Raw genomic sequence first — 19523 nt, forward strand, 5'->3', positions numbered from 1 at the left:
CCGCAGAGATGGGAGCCAGAGCAGAGGAGTGGGCTCCGGATGGAGGATGAGGCGGCCTCTTGAGGACCACCTCGCCACCTTGCCGCAGCTCCGGGCCGCTCTCCCCACCTCGGCTCGCACACGCTTCCTCCGCTTTCGGGCAGAAGCAGGCGCCGCTGGGTCCCGCCCTCCCGGCCCGAGGTGGCACGGGGACCGGGGCACCAGAAGGACCCCAAACACCCTGAGGTCCTGTCCTCGGCGCCTTCCCTTTGCGGGGGTGGGCGCTGCCTTCCGGGTAGGGGCTACGTGGCCCTGGCCGGGCGGGGGGCTCGGCCCTCCCCTCGCCGGCCGGGTGACTCAGGCCGCAGCTGCTCCCGCGTCACATGAGGGAGGCAGGCGGCCACTGGGCGGAGGAGGCGGCGGGGGAGGGGGCTGCGGCTGGAGGCCGGGGCGGGGCCGCGCGGCGGGCGGGGCGGGAGCCGGGGGGGCGCCGCTAGAGAGCCCCTGAGCCGCGGCGGGAGAGCAGCGCACAGCCTCGGGGAGCCCAGGTGAGGCCGCGGGGCCCACGGCCGGCCTCGGTCTGGGCGGGATGTCGCGGGCAGCTCCCTCCGCTGGGGCTCGCCGCGGTCCCCGAAGATCCGCCGCGCTCCCAGGCGCTCCCGAGGCCCTCGCAACTTTGCAAAGTTGCCTGGGCGGGGTGTGGTGGGGGGCCGGCTGCGCTTGTGTTTGTGGGGAGGTCAGAGCGCGGGGGAAGGAGGCTGGGGCTCGCGCTTGGGCCGAGGACCGTTTGTAGGGGCTGGCTGGCTAGGGAGGGGGTGTTGAACGCCGGGGGGGCTGGAGGGCTGAGGGTGGGCGTCGGGCTCCGGCCTCGGTCCGCGCGCCGCGGGATCGGGCCCGGGATGCGGCGGGGCGGGTCCGGGCCTCGCGGCGGTCGCCGCCACCCCTCTCCAGCCTGGGAGAAGAGGGGGCTGGGAGACGTGGATCTGACCGCGGGTTTCCGGGTGGGAGGGGCCGGGAATGGGGGCCGCGCAAGGAAGGCCTCGAGGGCCGGCAGGGAGCACGGAAACCGAGGTCCCCCCTCGGCCGGTTCTCACCCCCCTGCGCTCCCCTCTACCCCAGGCCCGGCAGTCATGGCGGTGGAAGGAGGAATGAAATGTGTCAAGTTCTTGCTCTACGTTCTTCTGCTGGCCTTCTGCGTGAGTGGGAAGGGGGACGCTGGGGGCGCGCGGGCAGGGTGCGGGGAGACCTGGATCCGGAGGGGTGGGGGCCGAGGGGCCGAGAATGAAGGAAGGCAGCTGGAGACCAGATGTGGAAGGAGAGCCCGGGGAACGGGCCGAAGACAGCATGGCCACCCCACCCCCTCCAGCTTTCGGGGTCCTCGGAGGCTCGTTTGGCCCAAGAATGGACAGCGTGGGTGCGCAGCACCCTCCCCCTCAACCCCTTCTGGCCCTTCCTGTCTGGTGACCCAACCACTTGTGATACCGGGCCATGGGGCAACCAGCCAACGGCCGGCCGGGGTCTGATAGCTATCGCCGTGGGGCTTCCCTCTCCTCCCCACCCTTCCCTACCCTCTCACCCCTCATCCTTCTTCACTCCTCTCAGCTGCCTGGAGGTGGGGAAGGGCTCTGCCCACCTCAGTTTGCTCCTGTCCTGGGCTCTTGGCTTCAGAGGCTCTTGTTTGTCCAGGAAGGGGCCCAGCACTCCTGCTTCTTTTTCTTCTCCCTTCTCCCTGGCCTAGTGGGCCTGAGGAACCCTAGTCACAGCTGATGAGGATGGGGCGGGTGCTGGACCATAGTGAGAGCACAGTTCTGGGAGCCTTAGAGGCCCATAGGAAGCACCACTCTAGGTGAGGAATATGTGCCCTGGGGTCAAGGCTTTCTGGGAGCTTCTCTTTTGGCATTTGATCAAACTGTGGGGCAAATATGGGTCATCCTCCTCCCCCGCAATCAGGCTTCCTGGAGGGGTGAGAATCTGTCTCTCTGGGACGGGGCTGAGGTTGTGTCCTGGGTGTACCCACTACTCTAGCATGGAGGGCGGATGGGTTGTGGGTCTGGCCTCACCCTGACCTGCCCTCCTCACAGGCCTGTGCAGTGGGACTGATCGCCGTGGGTGTAGGGGCCCAGCTGGTCCTGAGTCAGACCATTATCCAGGGGGCCACGCCTGGCTCCCTGTTGCCCGTGGTCATCATCGCAGTGGGTGCCTTCCTCTTCCTGGTGGCCTTTGTGGGCTGCTGTGGGGCCTGCAAGGAGAACTACTGTCTTATGATCACGGTGAGCAGGGTGTGGGGCCAGCGTGGGACTGCACAGAGGGCACTTCTACGAAGGGGGCTCCTGAGGTGAAGTGGGGTGGGTGGGTGCGGAAAACCTTTCTTAGTGAACTAGAGGCTGGCTGGGCCACAGCAGGCCACCCTCACCAAGACTGCAAACCTGACCCCTGTCCACTGTGCCTGCAGTTTGCCATCTTCCTGTCTCTCATCATGCTGGTGGAGGTGGCTGCAGCCATTGCTGGCTATGTGTTTAGAGACAAGGTAAGCAGGGCAAAGGGGAGGGCCCCACCTCAGAGGTCTGGCTGCTCTGGGATGCATGTGCCCTGAAGTTTGACCTCAACAATGCGCCTTCCTATTCCCAGGTGATGTTAGAATTTAATAAGGACTTCCGGCAGCAGATGCAGAATTATCGGAAAGACAACCACACGACTTCGGCCCTGGACAAGATGCAGGAAGATGTGAGTGAGGTTGCTGGGAGCAGGGGTAGTGGGGGAAGATTCTTATCTTCATATTGAAGGTGGAGGTTCACATAATAACCTTCTACTCCGTATTTCTCTTCTCCTGCAGTTTAAATGCTGCGGGGCAGCTAACTACACGGACTGGGAGAGCGTCCCAGTCATGTCCAAGGGCCAAGTCCCTGACTCCTGCTGCATCAATGTCACGAAGGACTGCGGGGTTTCTTTCAATGTGAAGAATATCTACCCTGAGGTAGGGAAGAAGCTGAGGTACCAGGGTTGAGAGGGGCCAGGGGTGGAGTGGAGAGGGTTGGGGCCCTGGGAGGGGGAGGAGATCTGGGAGTGCTAGGGGTAGGGTGAAAGGTACAGAGAGTAGGGGAGAGACAGAGGGACCAGGCGAAGGTGGGTGGAAGGGTTCTGATTATGTTCTTGCTTTGCGTGCCTCTACCTTCAGGGCTGTGTGGAGAAGATTGGGGGCTGGCTGAGGAGCAACGTGCTGGTGGTGGCTGCAGCAGCCCTGGGCATTGCCTTTGTGGAGGTGAGAGGCACCCTTGGGACTCATTCTGGGGCATCTGGGCAATAGGGGCAGTGGGAGAAGGGTGCTGGGGAAGTCCTGGCCTAGGGACGGGGGCCCTGGTTGTGTCTGGGGTCTCGTGGGTGGGCCTGGGATACTTTGCCTTTCTCCACCCCTCTATCTTTACTTTTAGGTACTGGGAATTGTCTTTGCCTGCTGCCTCGTGAAGAGTATCCGAAGTGGCTATGAAGTGATGTAGGGGGTCGGGTCTCTTTAACCCCCTCATCTAAGGGAGTGGGGTAGTACACTCCAGGTTTTTCAATTAAACGGATTATTTTTTCAGACTGAAACAAATATAGTCTGTTTGTCTTTAAGAGTGGTACTTTCTCCTTTCCTTCTCACCCGTGTTCCTGTCCTCTGGGACCTTGTTCTATATGCACCTCGGGAAGGAAAGGTGTGTTTTGGGGGGGTGTTTGGGAAAGGTGGATTTTGCTGAAGGCGTTGGTGCGGCTGGCAGTGGAAGTGGGCATCTGGAGGAGGCTGGGGCCCCTTGCCCTCCCTGTCTCCTAGTCCTGTGCTACCAGGTTTGGTGCTAGAATATTCATGAAGGCATCTCCTGCAAAAGTTAAAGGGATTCCCCACAGAGGCCCTGCCTGGGAGAGGCCAGCCCAGATCTACCATGGACATCTCTTCCCTGGTGGTCTGCCCACCTCTGAGGGCCTAGCAGCTCCCTCCCTCAACAGAGGGGATCCGGCTCCTGTTAGGGTGGTGATAAGTTGTTACGACACCTTTGTGGCCAGTATCCATTCTTCTTCTTTTTTTTTTTTTTTTAAAGATTTTATTTATTTATTTGACAGAGATAGAGACAGCCAGCGAGAGAGGGAACACAAGCAGGGGGAGTGGGAGAGGAAGAAGCAGGCTCATAGCGGAGGAGCCTGATGTGGGGCTTGATCCTGTAACGCTGGGATCACGCCCTGAGCTGAAGGCAGACGCTTAACCGCTGTGCCACCCAGGCGCCCCCCATTCTTCTTAACTTAGATTAGATAAGAGGACAATTTAGGGGTTCCTGGGTGGCTTGATTGGTTGAGCGTCCGACTCTTGACTTTGACTCAGGTCTTGATCACAGGGCATGAGACCCTCATGTCAGGCACCCCACTCAGTGGGGAGTCTGCTTGAGATTCTCTCCCTCTGCCCCCTCTCCCGCCTTGCACACTTTCTCTCAAATAAATAATAAATCTATCTAAAAAAAAAAAGAGGGGGCACCTGAGTGGCTCAGTCAGTTAAGCATCCTGTCTTCAGCTCAGGTCATGACCTCAGGGTGCTGGGATTGAGCCACGAGTCAGGCTCCCTGCTCAGAGGGGAGTCTGCTGCTCCCTTGCCTCTCACCCGTGCTCTCTCTCTTGCTTGCTCTATCTCAAATAAATAAAATCTTTAAAAATAAGGAGAGGGGACAATTTAAGTGGGTATTGCCTTTTTTCCCCATGGAATCCTCCCAGCCTGGTCCTGTCCCCTCTTCACCACCTTCCCTCCTTCCCAAGAAAAATAGCTAGTGGCCATTTGCACTCTAAACACTGAACTGCAACTTTACTCCTTGTAGAAAATAAAGGCGATGTCCAACAGTGCCCTCTGGTGGCCATTCCAGGTGCAGCTTCAAAGAGCACCTATAGATAGATGCAATACAGCCTGCGCGTGGAGGGTGGCGCCCAGTTGCTGCTAGTGGTTTCGCAGGCACTAAACCGGCCAGTGACCCTGGGCTTTAAGTCACCCTGAGGTTAGCACTTAAATGGGGTTAGTCTCCCACTGGGCAACTTCATTTCTGCCCATCTAGTGTTTTGTTTGTTTAACAAGACACATTTATTGAGCACTTATTTCGTGCCAGGCCTCAGGCAGTATCAGGGTGGGGACAAACAATCTCTTGCTGGAAGGCTGGATTCAGCAGACCGCCTGGGCAGGTTTGGGAAGGACCCAGGTGAGCACAGCGTCCACCAGGCTGGCTGGCAGGTAGGAGGCCGGCAGCCAGAGCAGCTTAGCGTCCCAGCCTGGGCTGTACCGGGTTCTCGGGTGGCGAGCAGTCAGGGCGTGCTCCAGGCACCTGCTCACCTTGGTCAGGTCCGGGTCACTGATCAGGTTCATGACGCGCTGCTGCACTTCCAAGTCTGCATCCCAGGAGGTGGTTGTAATCAACGTCCCTTCCCACTCCAGCCCATCTCAGGCCCTATCTTCTGGCTTCTGGAGCGGTCCCCAGCAGGGGTCAGAGGGATCCTTGGTCCCTCCGCAGTTTGGCAAGTGGAAGGTTCCACATGGCCTGGGTGGTGTTCTGTGGCGTCCCATTCACCCTCGCCTCCTCCCATAGGACCTCCTCCATAGGACGGGCCTTTCTGGCACTCTCCTTTCCCTTCGTATGCCCCTGTGTGGGCCCAGATACTCACATCTGGTGAGGAAGGCCTCCCCATAGAGGGCCTGTGTGGTGGGAGGTAGCCGTGCCCAGCACTCCTGCAGCGTGTCCTCCAAACACTTGAGATTTGTCACAGAGGTCTGGAAGAAGCCAGGCTCCACGATGGAGACTCGGACCCCAAAATGAGCCACATCCCGCCTGGGGATAGAGGGAGGTTTCTGGGTTCTTGCCTTTATAGGAAAGGGACCCTTGGGGACATGGGTGTGGGGGCTAAAATGGGAAAGTTATCACAGGCTGGGGACCTGGGTCCTGAAGGTCAAAGGGATCCCTGCTGTCCTGGGAAGGGGGCAGGTGGGCCAGTTATTTTCGAGATTTGTTTTCCTTTGTACTCTAAGATCTAGAATGGGGGGTCAGTAAACTTCTTCTTAAAGGGACAGACAATAAGTATTTTTGGCAACACAGGCCTAAAAATTAATGATTTCAGGTAGGTACTTACATAACCATTTACAATGTAACTATTTAAAATGTAAACACCAGGGGCACCTGAGTGGCTCAGTCGGTTGGGGATCCGACTCTTGATTTTGGCTTGGGTGGTGATCTCGGGGTCATGGGATCAAGCCTTGTGGCAGTGTGGAGGCCACTTGAGATTCTCCTCCCTCTGCCCCTCCCCCCCGTGCATGCGCGTGTGCTCTCTCAAATAAATAATCTTTTACTACCCCACAGGGTAGTAAACAACACAGGGTTGAGTCCTGGGTGCTGGACATGAAGGGTGTAGACTGGTATTTGCTGAGACTACAGAGACACGTCTAACCCCCCTTGACATGGATGCAGAAATCCAAGTATAAAGTATGTGTTCCATGATGCTGATTGGAAAAGTAAAAGACCAAGGGATAGGGACAAAAAGTATATGAAATTCTTTGCTGAGTGAGGGTGACGAAGGCAGGCTTCCTACAGAAAGTGGGCTGGCTGGGGGGCACGTGTACTGCTCCAAATTCGGGACCGCCTGGGTGGTACTTGTCAAGTCTCCTTTGTGCTCTCATGGGACTTTGAGTATTATTGTTTAATTTAAAAAAATTTTTTTAAAGATTTTATTTATTTGAGAGAGAGAGAGCATTAGAGAGAGAGCAAGCACAAGTCGGGGGCAGAGGGAGAAGCAGGCTTCCCTCTGAGCAGGGAGCCCAACGTGAGGCTCGATCCAAGGACCCTGAGATCATGACTTGAGCCGAAGGCAGACGCTTAACGGAAAGAGCCCCCCAGGTGCCCCGAACATTACTGTTTAAAGATGAAGGGCAGGAGAACAGAAAGATGAGGGGCAAGCCGACCTGGGGTAAGTCCCAGTGCTTCCACTAACTAGTTGTGCGGTCTTGGGTTAGTTATGTTACCCTGCAGATATTAATGCCTATCCCTTAGAGGGTTGCTGGGAGAAATAAAGGAGAAAATGTTCTGTAAAGTACTAGCTCATCACAAGTAATAGTTACTACTAATCATACTAGGGGCGCCTGGGTGGCTCAGTTAAGCGTCTGCCTTCGGCTCAGGATCCTGGGACTGAGCCCCAATCGGGCTCCCTGCTCAGGGGGGAGCCTGCTTCTCCCTCTCCCTCTCCCCCTCCCTCTGCTTCTGCTCCCTTGTGTGTGCGCGCATGCTCTCTCTCTCTCCAATAAAAAAAACCCTACTAATAACGCTAGCAGACTTCTTGGGGCATTGTCTATGTGCCAGGCTCCGTGGGGGCCTTACACATACCTCATTTCACTCCCAGCACCCATGAGGCAGGTCTTCTCATCCTCATTTAACAGATGAGGAATAAACTGCGGTAAAGAGAGGTAACCTCTCAAGGTCACGAAGCTCCCATGACAGGAGGCTGGGGTTCGAACCCACAAAGTTGAGCCCTAAACTGTCTCCTCCTCAGGATCCCACTATGCTGTGTTTTCATCATCTCTGCAGGGCAGCCCAGGGCTCAGCACCCCTCACCTCAGGCTGTCAGAGAAGGCCTCCAGGCCAAACTTGGAGACACAGTAGCCCCCGCCATTGGCTGCCAGGCGACCCAGAACACTGGTGACGTTGACCACCCGGCCCCGGGCCCGCTGCAGCAGTGGCAGCAGGGCGAGGGTGACGCCGACGGGACCCAGTGTATTCACGTTCAGCACCCGACGGAAATCATTCTGTGTGAGCCACGGTGTGGGCCCGATGATCCCGGCCACACCAGCGTTATTCACCAGACCAAAAAGCCCTGTGGAGAGAGGAGACAGACACCACAGGGTAGGTAAGGCATTCCGGCACTCTCTCCCCGGATCACTGCTCCTTCCCCACGCAGTCCCTCCAACTTCAAGCAGCCTGCCCGTGGGCCTAGTGGCTACTCACCTGCTTCCCCGACGTGTGTTTCCACCCACTTGGCTGCCCGCTGGACACTCTGGGGATCAGTGACATCCAGCAGGGTGGTGTGGAGGCGGGAGGAGGCCACCCGCTGTAGGTCCTCTGCCCCCGAGGGGGTCAGGCAGCTGGCCAGGACTCGGAAGCCTCTCTGGTCCAGTCTCAGTGCCAAAAGCCGCCCGAAGCCTGAGTCGCAGCCGGTGATGAAGATGAAAGCGTCGCTGGCGGGCAGGCTCTGGCGGTCCCTGAGCAACCACAGCGCCGCCCAGAGCAGGACTCCCAGCAGCAGAGGCAGCCACATGGCCAGAGCCCAAGTGACCTGCCGGTGGCAGCCGAGGCTGGGCAGGAAAACTTGTCTCGTTTACTCTGGTCTCAAACCCTGGCCCCTGAGAGCCTCCCTAGCTGGAAGCCTGGTCTGAGCAGACTGAGAAATTATCTGCTTGGCAGGTAACTGGCACACTCTGGCTCACGCAAGCAGAGCAAAGACCCAGGCCGACCCTGTATCTGTGGCTACCTTAATAAAGCCGGTGAGCCGGGGCCGGGGTGCAGACTCCGGCTCGGGAGCAGAGGAATCCGGTTGGCTTTCCCCTCTCCTGCTAGGCCAGCGACATCTGAATTCTCTGCGTGTAAACTGGGCCTTATTTTTGGAAACACGTACAGGGCCAAGAGCCCTGCGCTTTCGTCCTGTTGGCCCCAAACTTACTGTGTGATGCTGAGTGTCTCCGAACCTGTTTTCTATTCTACCAGTGGGGCCAATGCCCACCGCAGCCCACCTGGCAGCTGTGGAGGGTCCACGGGGATCATGTGTGAGGAAGCACTTGAAAAGCTTACGGCTTTGACTTACCAACACGTGTGATACCAGGAGCGCCCCTCAGAGCGCCCAGCTCCCGGTGCCCTGCTCAGCTCCTCGGGGCAAAGCTAGCAGGCGGCACAATGCCTGAAGCTCCTTGTTTTGCTCGTTTGAGAGACTTTGCTCCCAGTCTTTCCAGGCTCCACACTAGCTACAGCTAATGCCAAAGTCCGCAGCGGGTGGCCTGGGTCCCAGAAGTATTAAGTGTGTGGGTGGGGTGGGGGAGGGGCTGGGAGGAGGAGCCCGGGAAGCTGGAGCCCGGTGGTCGAAGCCAAGGCTTGGCACAGGCCAGGCGTGCCCAGGCCCCCTTCTTGGCTGTCTTTTCCAGCTGGGGTGCCTGACCGCCTCTGTCACGGATGACCAGGAGGAGGGATATGTCAAGGATGGCAGCTGCCCCTCTCTGTTGGTGATCCTGGACCTGCCGCTCCTCCTCCTCCTTCCAAGCCCCAAAGCGCCCCCATGCCCAAGAACTAATCTCCAACCTGGTCCGGACTCATGACACTGCTTAGCACCAGGCTGGGAGAGGCCACGAGCACGTGGAGAGGCAGAGAGCCAGAGCCGGGACCAAGCCTGCTCCCTGGCGTATTTCTCCTCTGCAGGAAACCAAAGTCCTGAGTCAGGAAGCTTGGGGCAGGGCCCACTAGCCTTCCGGGTGGAGGTGTGGGCAACTTCTGCCCTCTGCTTACGCAGCACGCACCTGCACCAGCCTGAAGAGGAAAAGAGGGGTGGGGCAGTAAGAGGACGCTGGCTCCACCCTTTACCCAAAAGCTAACTGTCACTTAGGGAAACGGTCTTTGAATCATCTACTCCTACCCACCGTCCTGGGCTCATAGCTCTTTGAAACATACCACAGAGAAACGGAGGCTTGTGTTTTATTCTTGGCCTGTCAGCTTCCCCCATGGGGGAGGTAGGAGGGGCGGGGTAGAGGGAAGGGAAGAGGGGCTAGGAGGGGGCAGACTGCAGCTGCCCTTTGTACACATATTCCAGTGCGGTGGCAATGGTGCGCATGTCCAGCTCGATGCTCCGCGCCCAGTTCTCCACATCCCCGATTTCCTGGGAAGGGGAGGAGGAGGGAGGCTGGTAATCAGGGTGTACAGAGTGTGGTGCTATGGAGACAGATGGGAGCACTTTCCATCCATCCCCCAGAAAAGGCTTTGCTTGAACCCACCAACTACTTTTCTCTCTCTAGCCTCTCTGACACTGGGGCCATCGACAGCATTTCTGGGACCATCCCCACTTCCTTTTTTTTTTAAAAAGATTTTATTTATTTATCTGTCAGAGAGAGCGCACAAGCAGGGAGAGCAGCAGGCTTCCCACTGAGCAGAGAGCCCGATGTGGGACTCGATCCCAGCACCCTGGGATCATGACCCGCGCCAAAGGCAGATGCTTAACTGACTAAGCCACCCAGGCACCCCTCCCCACTTCCTTTTTAACCTGAGGCCTGAGCTGACGTGCATGGAGGCAGTCAACAGGGTCCCAGTGATGTAGGGAGTGTGGCCCACCTTGAGTGCCTGATTGAAGTTCTCCACCATCCCGATCCACTGGCCTGTTTGCTTGGCAAACTGGGCAGCCTGGACCTGTAGGGTCTTCACCTCATGGTCCAGCTTTCTCTGGTTCATGTAGGCCTGGGCCACACTAGAGGTTGAAAGAGGGATGAGATCAGCTGACCCAGCTGGTGGGGAGTGGTCTCCAGGACTAACATTCCACTGCCACGGTGGGAGGGGAGCCAGCAGCCAGACTGAGGAAAACCTCATGATTTTGGCCATTCTTGGACGTGCTGCAAATGACCACCGTTCATGCAAATGAACCAGCTTCTTCCTCCCACTCCCAGCATTCCCAGGAAAGCCTAGCTGGGAGCTGACTGAGAATTTACCATCTCCTACCCCTCAAAGGAATTCCTAGAGCTGGGTGAGAGAAGGGAGGATCAACCTGGAGGGAATATCCCTGGGGAAGAAGCTGGGAGGGTAAAGGGGGCCCAGAGAAGCTGGGAAAATCCAGCAGCAGGGACACATCCGGCTGTGCTTGGAAGCCGAGGGATCTGTGCAAGAAGCTGGGAAGGGAAATTGGGCCCCTCCCTGAATCTGGGGTGGGATGGGAGAGCAGCCCCCCTCCCCAGGAGCTCAGGGTCAAGAGAAGATATCCCAGGGGCTGCTTCTTGGCTCTCTCTCCCCACCCTTCTCCTTTCGCCCACACAGATGAAGGAAACACACACACACACACACACACACACAATCTCTCCCTCCCTCCTTTTCTTCCTTTTGCTCTAGGCAGTTTTTCTTTTCTCCTCAATCAAGATTGGCTGCAGCTACCATTAATGCCATGAGGTCGCAATCCCCAACCCCCTCTCCTGCCCCCCTTCCCCCAATCTCCCCATCCCACAACAACTGTTCTCTCTCATTGGCTGGTGAGTCTTTGACTTCCCATCCTAAACCTCTAGGTCATCTGGGAGACTCCGCATCCGGGGCCCACCCCCCACTGGAATCTGTGAGGGCTGGAGGGGGCAAGGGGTTGGGGTGGGTGGAGAGAATGGGAAGGACACCTGACAGGGGCTGAGATAGACTGAGCCTTTGTTTTCCTTTCCAGGGAATGAGAGGACCCGTGGGCAGCAACACAAAACCCTTTCTAATCTGGCTTTGGCTTAGCTGTCCTCTAAGCTGGAAGAGGGGTGGCCCCTAGCAAAGGAAGAGCAGAGGGAGAAGCCTGGGCCAATCTCACAGCACGGCCCAAGTGGTGCCAACGTGGGAGGGAGGAAAGGGGGCAGACCCTCTCCTTTCTCTTTGGGAGATAGCTAGGCCATAGTAAGGGGCAGCGTAGAGGCTGAAACAGTAAAGCAGGGGGCCCCCCAATGCTTTAAGACAGTCCCCTGGCAGTTCCTAAAATCCTACTTCTTCCTGTTGACCTCCCGCTTCCACAGTGATTGAAGGGAGAGGTCTGGAGGGGAGGGAGATCAGAGGCCCCAACCACAGCCTTCTTGTCCCCCAGTCCTCCCCAGAGATGAGTAATGAAGATGACAGTCCCTGCATGGCTTACTTGGGTGACTCAAGTCTCTGGATTCACAACCAAGCTATTGTTGGGGTGGAAGGCATCATACTGCCCCTTTTTTTCCAGTCATCATCTCAGCACTCTTCTGGTCACTCAGGGTCAAGAGACAGTATTCTTTGCTCCTTCCCAAGTCTCTGGTTGTTACTGGAGTCCTCCTATAGGACTGGCGCAGGGGATGGTCTCTGGAGACCCAGAAGGAAGGGCCCGGCTGGCCTGGCTCTGCTACAGCTCCTGGCCGAGGTTCTGCCCTTCCCCTCACCAGCTGTGCCATCTCTTTCCTGCCAGCTGCTCCCCAGGCCTGCCAGAGGGTGGGCGGTAGAGAAGGAGAGGGTGGCAAGTTCTGGTGAAGGAGGGTGCTCTCCCTCCTGCTGAAGGGACAGCTGGACTTGGAGGGATGAAGGGAAGTGGCAGATGGCATCAAGTTGTGAGGTTATTGTGGGGAGGGGGGAATCTGGCTGCTTCTCCAACCACTGCAGCTGCTGCTCCTTGTGCAACGTTAGGGGTCAGAGCTGACTCAAGCCTCTCCCCATAAAGTTAAGCTGGGGGAGGGGAGGGAATGAATGGACCATCTCATCCCCTCAACAGCAGTCTGAGGGCTGGACCTTGCCAATGCCTAAACTTGGGGGGGGGTGTTGATGGGAAGAGGTTCATACCCCACATTGAGGTGATCCACCAAAGCTTCTGTCAGGCAGGTCGCTGCAGTGATAGCCTCTCGCCTCCTCTTCTCTGGGGATGGGGGGAAAAGGGATTGGAGTGGAGACTCGGTTTTTTGAAGGGCGGTGCTAGAGGGTCGCCACCCATTGATTACTATCCCGCTAGTTGCAGGAACATCTCAACTATTCTCACAGTGCCGGAGCTGAAAAGGACCTTGCAAAACATAAGGCAAGCCTTTTCATTTCATTGTTTTTAAATTTTTTTATTAAAAAAATTGTTTTTTCTAAGCCTTTTCATTTTAGAGGTGAGTTAAGTGGTACCCTGGGAACGGAAGCGACTCGCCCAGGGACGCTAACGAGTCAGTGGCGGCGCCCGGGACTCCAGACCCCGGCACTATTTTCCCACTATCCTGGCTTAAGGATTGGTAACTCCCGGATTCTCAGGCCAGATCCTGGAAGGGCGCCACCCCCATTTCCGTGGTTTCAGGCCTCCAAGAATCTCCTCTCAGTCGGGCCCCAACACCCTCCTCCCTCAGGAGCGTCCCTTCCCACTATCGGGACGAGGGGCGCCCTGGGCCAATCGGCACAGCGCTGATCCACGCGCAGGGGCGGGCCGAGGATGCGGGGAGACGGGACGTGGGGGGCGTTACCGGAGGGGGGGGCGCGCAGTGTTGCCACAGGGACCAGAGCCCGTTGGCTAGGGAACGGGATTTCCAAAAGAGCGCCCCCACCCCCTCCCCGACGCCCACCAGCCGGCGTCCTTCCCTGGATCTAGGCCGTTACTCGAGGTCCAGGCTCCGGGCTGAGGCTAGGCCGCGGCGGAAAAGAAAACGGTGGACGGGACGATCGGCTCACCCTGCAGCTCCTTGCGCTCGTTCTGCTTGGCCTGGTGTTCTTTCAGCAGCCGGGACAGCATGGTCGCAACGGGCTGGGGGCTGGGCGCGCCCGGCCCCCTCCGACTCCGGGAGCTGGAACCCGCACCGCGGCTCCCCCGGGGCCCGGGTCACGTGACTGCAATGTCACGTGAGGCCAGGACCGCCCCCTTTTAAGAAGGGGGTGGAGGTTATAGAAGATCTTGGCTTTGAACCGAGGAATTGGTAGAGGGTTAGGGGAAAGTGAGCTCTGGTCTTTTTGGGGGGCTCCCTTTTTGGTGAGTGTTGAAAGTTTTCTTTAGTACCCATTTTGCCGAGCCCGTTTTGATCGTCTCCTTGGGATCTCAGGGCTCCCGGGAGGGTCGGTACCGCCGGGTTGTGCATCATTGTTCCGTTATTGGGGGAGCAGAGGCTCCCTGGACTCATTGATATTCTTTTCCTTTCCTCGCCTTTCCCTCCTGGCAGCTCTGGTCGGTTCTCCATTGATTCCCAGCACCCTCCCTATGGGAGGCAATGCTTTCCTCTCTTTTCCAGCCCCTTCGCTTCTCACCGCCCTGCCAAGATCCCTCAGCTCTGGGTGATCACTGCAGAGAAGCAGCATTTTCGGCATCTCAAGCGGCCTCTTAGGGAGCTTTGCTAATTTGGCTGGCTATGTGTGGTGAATGTATAATCCCATCTCTGTCCTTTTGTGGTCAGGGAATGCGAACCCTTTCAGTCTTACCAGAAGAGTAAGTGCAGCTGTCACAGTAAAAGGTAAATCATACAACACCTCTGAACCGAAGAGAAACGCTTCCGGGATTAACTCCAACGAGAAAAAATGATAAACATCACCAACATGTTCTTGCTACTGCCATCATCTCTCTCGGTGCACCGCGCGCTAACGAGCCGAGTGTCTCTGGGCAAATGGCTTACGCTCTGGATTTTGGTTTTCTCCTAGTAAAATAAGGGGATTGGATTACATCAGCAGTTCTCAGCCCTGGCTAAACATTAGAACGGCCTGGGGAAGTTTTTAAAAATGCCCTGGCCTTAGACTGAGTAACTAGATCTCTAAGGAGTGGAGCCCAAGCATAAGTATTTTTTAAAAAGTTGTTCAGCTGCATCGGAACGTTGGCGAATCACTGGACTAAGCCACATCTAAGGCTGTTTCCAACTATGGCATTCTCTCATTTTATGATTCAGTTACATAGTAGAAAATTGGCTTCATGATATATACTTACGGGGAAGAGAAACAGGTGCTGATTTAGAATAAAACTTTCTTGAATTTTCTGAGAAAGAGTTGAGGATTACCGATTGAGTCATTCAACTATTTGCAGAGTAGCATCATAAATCCTGGGAGGTGTGCAACGGTGAAAGGATTAGTGAATGAAATGGTTAAGTGGTAGCATAAAGCAGAACGTTAAATGCCACCAGGATAAAAATTCTGAATAAAACTGTTGGATACTGCATATGTATATGTCTATGCTTATATGTGTACTAGAACTTATTTTTTCCAACATTTCCTGCGTACTTACCATGGGCCAAACACTTCACACGTATTCATTCATTTAATCCCTAGAACTATGGTGTGAATTATGGTTGCCCTCAATTTTCAGATGGGGAATCTGAGGTACAGAGCAGTTGAGTAATAGAGCTGATAAGTGGTGGGGCTAGGATACAAACCCAGGCTGTCTGACTCCAGAGCCTGGGTGTAACCACTGCCCTATGCTGCGCAAACCATGGGGCAGACCCCAGGAGGGGAGGCTCTGTGTCTCGTCACTATGCCCTTCTAGCTTGTGGGCACAGTTGAAGGGAATCCTGGTAGGGGAGGAGTGTTTGGGAAGAAGCTCTGCTCCAGTGAGGGGTTGATCAATAGAAGCGGGAAGAGTGAGAGCATCACTGGGCAGCCTAGTCCAGTCCTTGCCCCAACCCCCGCTTGGCTCCAGCTTCCCACTGCAGTGAGCAAGCAAAATAGAAGCACATTCGAAGATGCTGGGTGCCTCACTCCCTGAGCCGTGGGGCCTGGGAGAGAAGAGCAGGGCTTGGAGGGGGTACCAGAAAATGGATCCTTGGGGATGTGAAACAGAGGGCAGGGGCTAATGAGGGGGGTTGGTGTTGGGGGTTTTGGTGGTGAGTTTGTGAATGTTAAGATTAGGCTGACTCAGGGAGAGTGCCAGCCCATCCTGTATTACCCTCACCCCACTGGCACAACTGCCTGACATTTTCACAATCAGTAGAGAGACTGCCAGGAATCTGCAGACATCAGCCCTGCCCCCCTCCTCACACACTGGCTGTTCCTTTGCCCTAGAGCTGGGCAGAGGACATGGGTACCTCTGTCTGGGGACCCCAGCTGATCTCTCCAGAGTCATCCTCCAGATGCTCTTTTTCTAGGCTTCTGCTGCTCACTGTGTAACTTCAGTTTCTGCTGAGTTGAAGCTCAGCTCCCCACCCGCCTTTGGTTGAGATGGACACAAGTTGCATGAGTCTCTGGAGAATGACTCTTGACATTTGAAATCTCTTTCTGCCTGCATCTCCGTACACTCCCCCCGCCCCGATTATTTTCTCTTAGAATGAATGAATGCAACTCCATGCTCCTTTCCTCCCCCACTCATTTCCTTGTTCTTTTGAGGTCTCTTTCTGAGTTAGCTTTACTTAGCAAGCTCTAAACTGAACGCCTTGGCCAAACACTAGGGCCGGAAGCAGCTGAGTTGTTAAGGGTTGGGTGAGGACCGAAGGAGAACATGGAGTGAGTGGAGAAGGCTTCTCATACTGGGAAGCCTGGCTGGGTTTCAAGAGGGGGTTGCTGTTGGTGGTGTGGCCAAGTTCCAAATGTTGGCCTGAAGCCAGTGCTCAAAGAAAAGGGGCCCTCAAGACAGTCTAAATGGCTCCCTGTGGGAAGTGACCTCCCAGTCCTTCTCCAGAAAATGCATGGGTTTCCCTTGGATCCTCAAAGACGAGAGCAGTCAAGTCATTTCTCCAGCGATTCCTCTCAATCACATTTATATTCTCTCTCTCCCAGCCACTCCCGCAGTTCAAGCTTTGGCTACAGCCAGAATTTGGAGGCAGGCAGAAGGATTACAGTGCTGGAGAGGTGGGTGGGGTGAGAAAGTCCTCATGTTGTGTGTGTTGGGGAGGAAGAGGCTGACCCTGGGACATATGCTCCAAGGCTCTGCTGCCAGATGAGGTGGAGGGAGAAGTTAACCCTGCGATGTGTTCTGGAAGTGTTTGCTTGTAAGCTAGAGGCAGCAGCTGGAAAATGTGTAATCTGGGGAAGCCGAAAAACAGGGATCCCAGATGGAGGCAAAGAAGGTTGTTAGAGGGGGAAGGGGCTGGAGAAAGACTCAGCTTCCACTTGGATAGGGCTGAAGCCTTTGCTGGGCCTGGACATTAATCAATTTTTAAAATTATTTTGAAATAGTTACAGACTCAGAGGAAGTTGCAAAAATAGTACATGGAGTCCTGTGTACCCTTCACCCAGCTTCCCTCACTGGTGACATCTGATAGGACTGTAGCACAGTATCAAATCCAGAAGCTGACATAAGGACACTGGTCACTAGCTTACAGGCCTTATTCAGTTTTCATCAGTGTTCTACGTGCATTCGTTCGTGTGTGTCAGGGTGCGCGCGCGTGGGTAGTTCTAAGCAGTTTTATCCTGTGTATAGATTTGAATAACTATCACCAAAATCAAGATACAGATCTCTTCATTACCACAAAGGAGCTTCCCGTGTTGTCTTTATCTTTTTTTTTTTTGGCATTTATTTATTTATCTTATTTTTTAAAAGATTTTATTTATTTATTTGAGAGAGAGAGTGAGCACAAGCCGGGGGAGAGGGGCACAGGGAGAGGGAGAAGCAGACTCCCTGCGGAGCAGGGAGCCCAGATTTGGGGCTGGATCCCAGGATCCCGGGATCATGACCTGAGCTGAAGGCAGACACTTAACAAACTGGGCCACCCAGGCACCCCTATTTATTTATTTTTGAAGTATAATTAACACACGATGTTATGTTAGTTTCAGGTGTAATGTGCTATCTTTTTTTTTTTTTTTAAGATTTTATTTATTTATTTGACAGAGATAGAGACAGCCAGCGAGAGAGGGAACACAAGCAGGGGGGGTAGGAGAGGAAGAAGCAGGCTCATAGCGGAGGAGCCTGATGTGGGGCTCGATCCCATAACGCGAGGATCACGCCCTGAGCCGAAGGCAGACGCTTAACCACTGTGCCACCCAGGCGCCCCTGTAATGTGCTATCTTTTTATACTCACCTCCTCTCATCCCTGTCTCCTGGCAATCACTAATCTGTTTGTCATCTCTATAGTTTTTTTTCCTAAAATTTTATTTATTCATTTGACAGAAAGAGAGAGAGAAAGAGAACAAGCAGGGGGAGCAGCAGAGGGAGAGGGAGAAGTAGGCTCTCTGCTGAGTGGGGAGCCCAATGTGGGGCTCGATCCCAGGACCCTGGGATCATGACCTGAGCCGAAGGCAGACGCTTAACCAATTGAGCCACCCAGGCGCCCCATCTCTATAGTTTTAATTGGTTTTAATTTCATGAATTTCCAAACTCTTGACTCAAATACAAGAAGTTCTTGGCAGGTTGTTTATTCAAACATTGAGCTTCATTCTCCAGATCCCTCAACTTCTTCATTCTGCACCCCTCTTTCACCTACAACATTGTTCCCCATTCCAACAATCTGGTCTCACTTCTCCTTTAGGGAAAATTGACATGTCTAAATTTACTGGTCTAGGACTCTTACATCCCCCGCCCTCCTTGCCCCACTATTTATAGCCAGGCTAATTTTGGGCAGCCTCTCTCTCTCTTTTTCCTGCTCCTTCCTCCTGTGGCGGGTGAGATGACTTCTCAAGTATTTGGGCAGAGGAGGTCAGAAGCAGATTCTTGGCATCTGATTTCAGCCTTGGATTTAGCAGGAGCCAGCTTGGTGAAGACGAAGGGAGGCAGAAGCTGCAGGTGCAGAGAGGAAGGCAGCTGGGTCTGTAAAGGCATTTGACCCTGGTTGGACATCTCGGCTCAGAATCAGGAGTCCTGGGTTCCATACTGATTTTACTACTCTGCCTTCTCATATCAGCTCTACTGTCTGGGGCTCTGAATAGAAAAGGGACAGAGAGGGCAGATTTGGGGGATAATAAAAGGATCCTGGTGCTGGCTTGTTGGTAGCACATGTGCTTCCTCGATAGCCCCGAGTTAGAGGTGTGCTAGTCCCCTGGAGGGCATGTCTCCAGTGTAGTGTTGCAAAAACGGAGGCCCAAATCTTCAAATGTATAGTAACTTACCCAGGGCAAGGATTGTCCCAGGGTCAGCAGAGTGAGAGCCTACCTTTCTGTTTGTTTTTAAAAGTATAATTTTGGAAAAAGAAATAAGAGAGACAAAGGGAGCGTGGGAAGAGAAATTGGGTAGGGCGCTTTGGGGCTTTTAAGGAAGGGAGGGAGAAGAGAAAATATTTTTTAAAAACAGTTCATATTTAAGTAATCTCGCCACCCAATGTGGGGCTCAACCTTATGACCCTGAGATTAAGAGTTGCATGCTCTACTGACCACACTGGCAAGACACCGCATGAGAAGAGAAAATCTTAAGGATAGGATAGAGTTGGAGGGACAAAGACAACATTAGAGACACTGAGAAATCTTTGGAGGAGGGTTCCATGTGATAGAAGCAAGAAAGGGGACAAAAATAGAGTTTGGGATGAGAAAAAAACAGTAGTGAGAGGGAAGGGAAAGATGGACAGCTGGATATACACTAGAGGAGGTGGGAGCAAGGGAGGTTCCAGTTGTGCCAAATTATTTCCTATCTCTCCTCCTGGCCCCGTTTCTGGATTGGAGTTATAAATAGCAGAGGGTTGGAAAATGTCTCCCCTCCCTTTGCTTCAGCCTGGGGGAAGGGAGAGGAAGAGAGACAGGCTTGCGGGTCCCTGTGGAGATCCTTGCGAAGCCCCACCCAGATCCCCGCCTGGACCAGCCCGGGTCGCGGCCTTCTCCAATCCTTTCCCGTCAGAGGGTGGGAAACGGACAGTTCAGGGAGGGGGTCTAAGAGCCGAAGACATCGTTTCCATCTCTCTGCCTCTTGGGTCCAATCTTTTTCATCTTTGCCGTTGCCCTTCTTTGACCCCCCCCACTCCCTTTTCCCCAGCTTAATTAATTTCCTCT

The 19523-nt window shown here is 54.9% G+C and overlaps 3 protein-coding genes across 3 annotated transcripts; 1 reads left to right on the forward strand and 2 right to left on the reverse strand.

The window, feature by feature from the left end:
• The first annotated feature begins 377 nt into the window (after nucleotides 1-377).
• On the forward strand, nucleotides 378-3588 carry CD63 (CD63 molecule). Its single transcript, XM_045789935.2, has 8 exons — nucleotides 378-527; nucleotides 1099-1175; nucleotides 2061-2249; nucleotides 2432-2506; nucleotides 2608-2703; nucleotides 2813-2953; nucleotides 3155-3238; nucleotides 3408-3588. The coding sequence occupies exons 2-8, from the start codon at nucleotides 1110-1112 to the stop codon at nucleotides 3471-3473; spliced, it is 717 nt and encodes a 238-aa protein (XP_045645891.1). The 5' UTR covers nucleotides 378-527; nucleotides 1099-1109; the 3' UTR covers nucleotides 3474-3588.
• RDH5 (retinol dehydrogenase 5) lies at nucleotides 2321-9533 on the reverse strand. The gene is made up of 5 exons (XM_045789936.2): nucleotides 8821-9533; nucleotides 7968-8314; nucleotides 7578-7836; nucleotides 5644-5807; nucleotides 2321-5370 (listed from the first exon to the last, which is right to left on the reverse strand). The coding sequence occupies exons 2-5, from the start codon at nucleotides 8275-8277 to the stop codon at nucleotides 5147-5149; spliced, it is 957 nt and encodes a 318-aa protein (XP_045645892.1). The 5' UTR covers nucleotides 8278-8314; nucleotides 8821-9533; the 3' UTR covers nucleotides 2321-5146.
• A 149-nt stretch (nucleotides 9534-9682) lies between these two features.
• On the reverse strand, nucleotides 9683-13556 carry BLOC1S1 (biogenesis of lysosomal organelles complex 1 subunit 1). The gene is made up of 4 exons (XM_045789937.2): nucleotides 13377-13556; nucleotides 12522-12594; nucleotides 10329-10461; nucleotides 9683-9879 (listed from the first exon to the last, which is right to left on the reverse strand). The coding sequence occupies exons 1-4, from the start codon at nucleotides 13435-13437 to the stop codon at nucleotides 9769-9771; spliced, it is 378 nt and encodes a 125-aa protein (XP_045645893.1). The 5' UTR covers nucleotides 13438-13556; the 3' UTR covers nucleotides 9683-9768.
• Nucleotides 13557-19523: the final 5967 nt, after the last annotated feature.

The sequence above is a fragment of the Ursus americanus genome, chromosome 17 (assembly GCF_024610735.1).
Source record: "Ursus americanus isolate L20-20 chromosome 17, mUrsAme1.1.p, whole genome shotgun sequence".
In the NCBI taxonomy this organism is placed as follows: domain Eukaryota; kingdom Metazoa; phylum Chordata; class Mammalia; order Carnivora; family Ursidae; genus Ursus; species Ursus americanus.